Source organism: Penaeus japonicus, unplaced genomic scaffold (genome assembly GCF_977035675.1).
Source record: "Penaeus japonicus unplaced genomic scaffold, GWHDUDI00000001_assembly GWHDUDI00000034, whole genome shotgun sequence".
Lineage (NCBI taxonomy): Eukaryota > Metazoa > Arthropoda > Malacostraca > Decapoda > Penaeidae > Penaeus > Penaeus japonicus.
The window spans coordinates 7,553,902-7,563,363 of record NW_028234436.1 but is presented as its reverse complement, the minus strand read 5'-3'; the positions used below and the strand labels follow the sequence as shown (position 1 = coordinate 7,563,363).

Here is a 9,462-nt window from a genome sequence, read left to right as displayed (position 1 = left end):
ATGTTTTCTGCAAACAAAGTTTCTGAGTGGTTTCAATCGGTCCCAGAGTTGTTCTCTTTAGGTTCGTAATGAATTCTGTGTCGTTGACCGTCACCATGGGAGATGTAAATGTGTAAAGCTATATAAAGAATTGGTAGACATTATAATGCCGGAAGAGAAAACATAAAAATAAGGAATTTTCAGAGATATCCATTTTAACTACCCTCCTGCCAATTAAACACCTGTGTTTGAGGATTACTGCATCTCGGGACCTTTATAAATTAGGATGACAATGAGGAAATGAGGAAAAACGGCCGTTATGAGACCTGTAGGACACCAAATACGACTTTGTGACTGCAAAACAAAGAGAAAGGTGTACTATTGATCTTAAAATATATCCCAGTATCGCAACCTTTATCAAGAAACTCCCCTCTGCAAAAAAAAATCCCCTGTGTCTTCCTCCAAATCTGATCCATCAGGTTGTTGCTCTGTGCTGGGATTTCCTGATTTCCTCTGCCCAGTCTCTCTCCTCTGTCAAGGGCAGTTAACAATATCCTTGCTGATCAAGTGGATCGTCCAATTCATCATTGGGTGGGGCCTCGTCATTACATGGCCTCAAAAACACAAATTCTTCTCGGCTGATTTATCTCCTGAATTGAATAACATGGCACCGAAGATCTCAATGCACTGATCTTGGGTCTCTCACGATGTCAGTTCATTTAAACACTCTGACTGGGCCTTGCCAACGTGGCCCAAACCTGGATTGATGTCGTCGTTTGATGTCCGGATGGTAAACACGGACTAACACAAGGTCTCCTGCCGCTGGTTCAAACCGTCTCCTGGTATTATGATTGTAGTCTTGAGTTCAGCGTTCTATGGCTGTTTCATGGGCCTCTCATACACGACAATGAAGTTGAGCGGCTTTTTCATCAGCTTCCTGAAGATTGGCAAGTGCTTTGGGAAGAGTCTCTTTCCATGAGCAGGTACAAGGTAGTCTCTTTGATGATTCGATTTATTGCAGTATTTGATACTAATCTCACATAAGGAATCAGCTTAATCCAGTCATCCAGATGTTCTATTATCATCCCATTGGCCTGGGAGTGATATCTTGTCACATATTTGGTTTTAACTGTCATCACTTCACAATACTGTCGGAACAGTCTATTCGCAAATTTACACCTGTTATCGGTTGGAACCATTCGTGGAGGGGCAAGTGGGATCATGAAATGCTCAATGAAGGTGTTGGCCACGATGTCAGCCTTCTTAGACTTGAGGGAACCTGGCTGGAAGTACTTGGTGTAATTGTTGATAATGATAAGTAGATGGCATGATAACATCCTCTTAAATTGAAGCAATCGATACCTTGATGGCCTAGTAAGGCAAACGACTATCCAGGGCCATGCACCAATGTGTATTTGAAAAGTCATCGAGGAATAGGGTACGTGTCTGTGACCGTGACCTTATTTCACACAAGATAATCCAATGAAAAACGATTTCCCTCATCCTTTTCTTCGGGACGACTAAGGAGGGCCTTGGAAATTTAGATGGCTCAACATCACTTTTTCAACATTTGATCACAATCTCTATGTCTAGTAGTACAAGCACTTTCTGGCAGACGCCACTGGCGCGTTCTGACGGGATGAGCGTCTACCATTCTAATAGTATGTCTAATACCGGGGTATTAGACATCCTTGGGGTAAATCTTCATTGAAGAGAGAGTGTTACCTACTAATGACTTCTAACAATTGCCTCCATTTATGGACCGACCCGAAATGTTCCAATACTTCTGCCAGAATTGATGCTTCCCGCCCAGCAATGTTGCCTATACTGCAAACATTGTTCTTTACTGGGGGGGGGGGGGAACCATAAATTCCTCACTACAATATCCGATATTGGTAAAGTCATATATTTCATCAAATGCATCTATCTCAAATTCTTTCTCCTTAGCTGGCAAGCATTAGGTCTGATTAATTAGTACAACCAGAGGATCTGACTCATAACGGAATACTTTCAGTCGTTTGCCACCCATACATTGATCCTTACCATCTTTCATGTTTACAACACCATGGGGAATATGGACCTGGCCCATACAAACCCAGACCTGCTTGCGAGTCTGAGAATGAACCTGCTACTAAACACTGAATATATTTCCCACACTTTGGAGGACATACGGAAGTACTACTGGCCAAGACTAACACTTCTGTATTCACCTTATGCCTGTTGTCTATGTTGCATCAACAACTGTCTATATTCCAGCCATAGGACCATCAGTATACTCAACATCTAGTGCGACACTAGACAAAGCATAATGGCTGCTTGGTGCATTATATGTAGTTAATCTGATATGCAGTTAATTCTTTAAGAAGTCAACCCCAAGTAAAATATCTCCTGGAAACAAGATGTCACCACCAGATGAGCACACTCCTCTATACTATATGCCGATCTACGACACGATCTACACGTAGCTCTTATATATGCAAGATCTGTGGGCGGTTGTACAATATTCCCAATGTGGCAGATCCAAAACCAATTCCTGATTAATTTGAAAAGGTTTAGATGCCAGGACCTCTGCTTCAATCCTTAGCCTACGATAATGATGGAAGCTTCAAAGCTCCCATATACAGATAAAATAAAAAAATCACCAATAATTAGATTGCAATATTATGGTATGCACTACCAGGCGCACGACGATATTTGCGGACTTTATCCCGAGTGAACCTCAACCCGCACATCTACGACCCATGATTGACTCGGTTCCGGTTCCTTCTCGGCCGGGAATACCCCAAGGCGCTCATGATTCCTCCCTCGAACTCCTCTTCCAGTGTCTTCAATCTCTTACTCTGATAATTTACTGAAGTACTGCGGGTCCCTGCGTGTCACTATCTTTTACTGCTGTTTGCGATAACCCCCCTCCCCCCCTCACTCTCTCTTTCTCTCTCGCTCTCTGTATATGTATGTGTGTGCGTATGTATGTGCATAAGCGTGTGTGTGTGTGTGTGTGTGTGTGTGTGTGTGTGTGTGTGTGTGTGTGTGTGTGTGTGTGTGTGTGTGTGTGTGTGTGTGTGTGTGTGTGTGTGTGTGTGTGTGTGTGTGTGTGTGTCAACAATTTCGAAAATACTAATCATATATAATGAATATTTCAGATGTAACGAATAAGGGACGAAATAAGAGGAGGGAGATTCATGATATTCGTATATGCTATTTCCGGCCAAAAATACCGTCAATGCGAGTAACAAATTAATCTGCGTTCATGAATGAGAGAGAGCGAGAGAGAGGAGGGGGGGGGGGGTTATGGAGATAGGTAGATAGATAAAAGAGAGATAGAGAAGGGGGAGGAGGGGCGAAGAAAGTGGGGTAGAATGAGGCCCGGAGTAAAAATTCACCTTACATCCGCCGCCGTATCCTTCTATCGGGATGCGTTTGCTTCTATGAAATGTTTGTTTGCTTCTGGACATGTCTGTCTTTTTCGCGTTATGTTTTCTCACAATTCACTCACTATATATATATGGATTTTTCATAAAATGCAAATAAAACAAGAAACACGGATTCCCTTTGTACGGGCTATATTGTATTGTATTGGCCTTTGTATTGGCCTGGCAGATTCGTTTGTTTTTTGACGTGTTCTGCAGGATTCACGGTGATGTATCTTTAGCTCCTACGATTTACCATATGCATACATTCCTGCCTAAGTATTGTAAGTTTTGAAAGTGCTAACACATTTAGATATACATTTCCAAAGGGCGTTTCGGAAGATGAACGTGTTGCTTATACAGTAGTTTTATTTCAGTTTAAAAGTGAACATGAAACAAAAGAGAGAAATATACACCACCACACATTTCATATAGACTGAATTTGTCATTTGGAATCTATTCTTATAACTTTTCGGTGTTGACACGAAAGTAGGTAAGTCATTTGCTTGTTGACATGTTGCAGTGACTGAAATTCACACGCTTTCCGTTTGTATTGATCCCCCTCTAAGTTTGGGGAAGATGGTCTTTTTGCTCTTGGAATATTGTTTATTTCAATGGAAAAATAGAGCACAAGAAAGGATACAGGAACATATAGAAAATATGATGTCACATAGATCCGATTGTTATTTGTAGTCTAATTCTTCCATGTGTGTGCATGTGAGAAATAGAAAAAGAGTTTACTCATGATGTTCACATTTCCTGTTTAGTGCGTATGTATATAAAGCAGCAAGAGAGATAGAAGATAGTTAGATAGAGAGAGAGAAAGAGAGAGAGAGAGAGAGAGAGAGAGAGAGAGAGAGAGAGAGAGAGAGAAAATGATAAGGATAAGCCAGATTTGTGGAGCAGATGCTTCGCCGGGCTTTTATGTACAGAGCCAAGAATGCCTGCGTCAGCGTATACCGACTCGTGGAAAAGTGTGCCAACAATTATTGACTCGATCTGAGCTTGGTCCTTACCTACCGTGATGATCAGCCACGGCAGGGACCGCCAGCCGACAATGGAAACTCACGAGCTCGAACGGGGCTCGATCTGCCGACCACTGGGATGTGAGGCCGGCGGTCTAATCACTGCTCTACCAGTTGGCTTAAAAGTGAGAGAGAGAATAAGACAAAGACAAAGAATGGTAATAATGTAATCTGTGCGCAAAGACGAGCACGGGAATTTCACCACGTGTAAAGGATTTCAGTTAGGACTATCCTTATAAAATATCGACCTTTGTTGGTAAAGGTATATAAAAACAAAAGTTCGGGCATTTTCAACATGTAACTTCAGCTCCCGGGGCATCTGGGGCTTCAGGGCATAAAACAAGACAGCTTTTCCTCTTCGTCTCGCGCACACGAAGGAAATATTCGCACACATGGATGGTGCGGCAAAACCAAAATATGGTGCGTGAAACCCGTAGACTTTATACTGCCGGAGGATAAGACTTATAATGTGTAAAATTTTCAGGGATATGCACTACGTGGTTAAAAAAATAGTAATAACAATAAGGGTGAAAATAACAGTAAATTGATCTTAATATGGATTATGACATTGATTATGATAATGAGAATAAAAATAATGGTAATAATAATGATGATAATAAAAGTAATAATAATTATAACAATAATGATAATAATCATAATAGATATCACTCTCATTATCAATATTACCATTACTATCAGAATTTGTTATTATCATTACTACAATAACCAATCATTATTATGATTTATTGGTATCATTATTCCCATTATTTTTCTTAATACAATCATTATTATAATTATTGTTATTGTTATGTTTATTATAAACATGACTATAATAATCAACATTATTTATAACCATAATCATTATTATTATCATTATTACCGTCATAATCACTGTTATCATAATTCATGACATATTACTATTATTATCATAATCAGCATCGAATCAACTGAAGTCAATCAAAGTTGTTTGCTAAACGCTCGCTTTGTTGATATCAAGCAAGCCGCAAATACCATTTCCTTCTACTCATCATGCCATTTGATGCTTTTATTCGTCTCTTTTATTATTCATCATTATCTTTTCTTTTCTATTTTCTTCGTTTCCATGAAGGTTCTGGCACGAAATATTTTGTGAACACTTTCCAAATGACAACCACACGCTATATGTAATAGGCGGTGTTGTAAATATATCTCTTTTATTTCATGTTAATTTCTTAGTAATACGTTCATATTGTGAAAAAAAACAGACACTAAATGTAGTTACCAAAGCAACCAAATAAATCGGCTGGGGCCATATGATGCCCATACATGGTGTGACAAGAAGTGTAGGAAGGAATGCTGGAACATACATGGGGTGTATGTTGTGTAGAATGTGTATGCACTAATAACGTAGCCTGAGTGTAGAGGATGAGCACGGAAATTTCCCCATGTGTAAAAAAAAAAAAATCAATTAACACCCTATCCTTTTAAAGCACTGAAAACCACTGAGCGAAGTTAAGTTTTATGTTTAAAAAAAAAACTAATCCAACAAGCTTAGAAAAATATTCCCCTAGCACACTGAATTTCCGGGAAACCACTCCACGATTTATGAAATTATGGATAAAAATTCCATAAAAACGAGAACACCAATCTACATGCTCAGCCAAACTCGATTATATATCCATCTCGAGCAATATATTGCCACTTAATAGATACTTTCTCACAAGTAGGCAAAATGCTATCCGGTGTGTCACCATCTGCCTTTCTTACAAGAAGGTCGGACTATATAAAACAAGGTCACCCAAGGACGGAAAAATCAGGGGGTGAATCTTTATTAATATATCAGATCATGTGTAATATTTGGTGGAAATACTTTTATGTACCCCCTTTGATTATGAAGTGGCATTATGGTCATGAAAAAGTGAAAAAATGAAAAAAAAAAAAAAACTAAGCATAAGAAGAAAATTTAAATTGCCATTTTCTTTAATTTTAGACCGTCCACGATGAAAACACTAAGAAAATATATATAGAAATAAAACTTTGGACATTTTTATATATCTTTAGCTCCCAGGACATCTGCAGCTTCTCCTCCCTTTGATTGCAATGATATATCTGCATGTTAACAAATTTGTTACTCAACATCTTCTAACCCTTTCCCTGTCACGACGGTATATACGCCGACAAATCTTTTCGTCGGTAAACTGTTTCGACGGAGAAATATATATTGTCAGAACTTCTATGCAATAATATGCCGTTATAGCATGCTCTAAGCTTGCTTCAATGGAATAGCAATATAGACAATGTAGCATTTTAACTTGTAAGACCTATCCTACAGTATGATCTAACATTTGATATCAAGATATTTAACAAAATGATATGCAAGATAATAGGGGTATAGGGGGTTTTGTGGATAGAGGTAGCACCTCTTTGCGCCCGCAAAGAGGGTGGACATTCCCTCTGGTCCGCATCCACACCTCAACTCTCATATGTGGCTCCAAGCGCCATACCCCGGTAACCGTCTCAGCTGGCGGGCCAAACCATGTGAGGGGATGGTGGTAACACTCTACCATTGGGCGTAGGAACTGCCTCACAAACAGTCACCGGCCAAGGCGGATGAGCCTCAAGCAGGCCAACGGCTATGTGTTCACTACCAAGGCGATTCTGTTTCTAAGAGAAAACGGTTGTGGTAGAGGAGAGAAAACTCCCCCCCCCCCCCAAAAAAAAAAAAAAAAAAAAAAAAAAAAAAAACGTGAAAGAGAACAAGGGGACCACATCATGTATTACCCAAGTATAGTCATGGCAAGCCAAAGAGTGAATGTAGACAACGACGTAAATGGGAACATATCAGTTGTGAATGGAACCACGTCCGGTCGGAATGTCTATGCGCAACAGGTAGCGTATGATCGTCATTATGTGACGGTGCAAAGATTAAAGGAGGATGGAAGAATGAAGATATATTGTATCAACCTGGAAAATATGAAAACATTAAACAAGAATTTGGTAAATTAAAAGTTGACATCATGGGGCTTAGTGAAGTAAGATGGGAGGGCACAGGAATGATCTCAGATAAGGACATTACTTTTATTTACGGTGGTGGTGAAACACACCAGAGAGGCGTTGGAGTCATGGTGACAGCCAATGCAACGAAAAGTATAGCAGGCTATTGGGCGATATCTGATAGAATAATACTAATAAAACTGACAGGAAAACAGATAGATGTCAATTCAATACAAGTCTATGCACCTACATGGGATTACACTGATGAAGACATTGAGGATTTCAATGAGACCCTAACAGCAGCAAAGAAGTTATGCAAGCAACACGAAATAACACTGGTTATGGGGGATTTAAATGCAAAAATTGGGAAGGGAAGATGTGAGGATATTGTAGGAAATTTTGGACTCGGGAATAAAACCAAAGAGGAGACACATGGATTGAATGGTGTAGTGTAGAGAAACAAGTCATAGCTAATTCGTTCTCCCAAAAACACCTAAGAAGATTATGGACATGGAGAAGCCCGGGTGGAAGGATTAAAAATCAAATAGACAACATAACCATAAATAAACGCTTTCGAAACTCAATAATCAGATGTAAAACATACCCTGGGACAGATGGTGGTCATGGATGCGATCATGTCCCTGTTATCGCTACAATGAAATTAAGGCTTAAAAACATAAAAAAAAGAGAAGGAAACAACGAAAGAAAGATCTTCAGGTGCTAAACAACAGTGAATTCAAAGAAAGATGCACAGTACAAGTTCGAAACAGATTTGAGATATTAGATACAGAACAAGAGGAAGAGAGTGATGCAAATGAAAATGAAATGATAGAAAAAGAATGGAAAACAAAACAAAATACCCTGGTAGAGAAGGCCAAAGAAGTTTGCCCGAATGAACAGAAAAGAGGTAGACAGAAATGGATGACTGAAGAAATTTTAGATTTAATGGACGAGAGGAGAAAGATGAAAGGAAATGCAGAAATCTATAAGAGAATAGATCAAGAGATTAAGAGGAAATGTAAAGAGAGAAAGGAGGAATGGATACAGCAATTAGGTGAGGAAATTGAGCAAATGGAAAAAGTAAATCCTAAACAAATGTATGAGAGAGTAAGACAGATATCAGGAAAAAGAAGAATGACAAGAAGCTCAACAATTAAGGACAAAGAGGGAAAGGTTTTAATGGATTCTAAGAATGTACTTGCAAGATGGGTGGAGTATGTTGGCGAACTGTATGACGATGAAAGAGGAATGAAGCCTGAATATGAGGGCAAGTTGGAAGGTCCTGAAATAATGAGAGAAGAAATACTGCATGCAATGATAAAGTATGAAGAACAGAAAAGCGACAGGGAAAGATGAAATAGCCATAGGAATGATCAAAGCAGCAGGTGATGGTGCAATAGCTAAAATAACGAAATTGACAAATAGAATTTACAATTCTGGATACATACCCGAACGTATGAGAGAATCCACCTTCATAACCATACCCCCCCCAAAAAAAAACAGGTGCCACATAATGCTCAAAGCACAGAACCATCAGCATAATGAGTCAGTTGTCAAAAATAATATTAAGGGTCATTTTAAACAGAATTAAAAATAAAATTAATGAACACATACCAGAAGAACAATGTGGATTCAGAAAAGGGAAAGGAACTACAAATGCTATATTTTTACTAAGAACAGTAATAGAAATGGCAATAGAAATGCAAAAAGACTTGTACATAGGTTTCATTGATTTTGAAAAAGCTTTTGACACGGTAAGAAATGATCATTATGCTTGAAAACATAGGGGTGGATAAAAAGGATGTAAGATTAATAGCTAACTTATATTGGGACCAAAAAGCGAATGTGGAAATTGGAAATGAAACGACTGAATGGATAAACATAAAGAGAGGAGTGAGACAAGGGTGCGTTCTCTCCCCAGATCTCTTTTCACTCTATGGACAGAAGTGCATGCAAGACATCGAAGAAAGGAATGGAATTAAAATAGGGGGAATGAATGTAAATAATATTCGATATGCAGACGATACAGCATTAATTGCTGACTCTGAGGAAAAAATACAAAGTCTGATGGAAGG

At 39.0% G+C, this 9,462-nt stretch overlaps 1 protein-coding gene across 1 annotated transcript; it reads left to right on the top strand.

Annotated features, from left to right (window-relative positions):
* Nucleotides 1-7,410: 7,410 nt before the first annotated feature.
* LOC147467659 (protein CFDP2-like) lies at nt 7,411-7,842 on the top strand. Its single transcript, XM_086530989.1, has one exon. It carries the CDS (start codon nt 7,411-7,413, stop codon nt 7,840-7,842), a length of 432 nt encoding a protein of 143 aa, XP_086387115.1.
* Nucleotides 7,843-9,462: the final 1,620 nt, after the last annotated feature.

Coding starts and splice junctions, on each gene's coding strand:
- LOC147467659 (XM_086530989.1), top strand. CDS start 7,411: ATGGGGCTTAGTGAAGTAAGATGGGAGGGCACAGGAATGATCTCAGAT.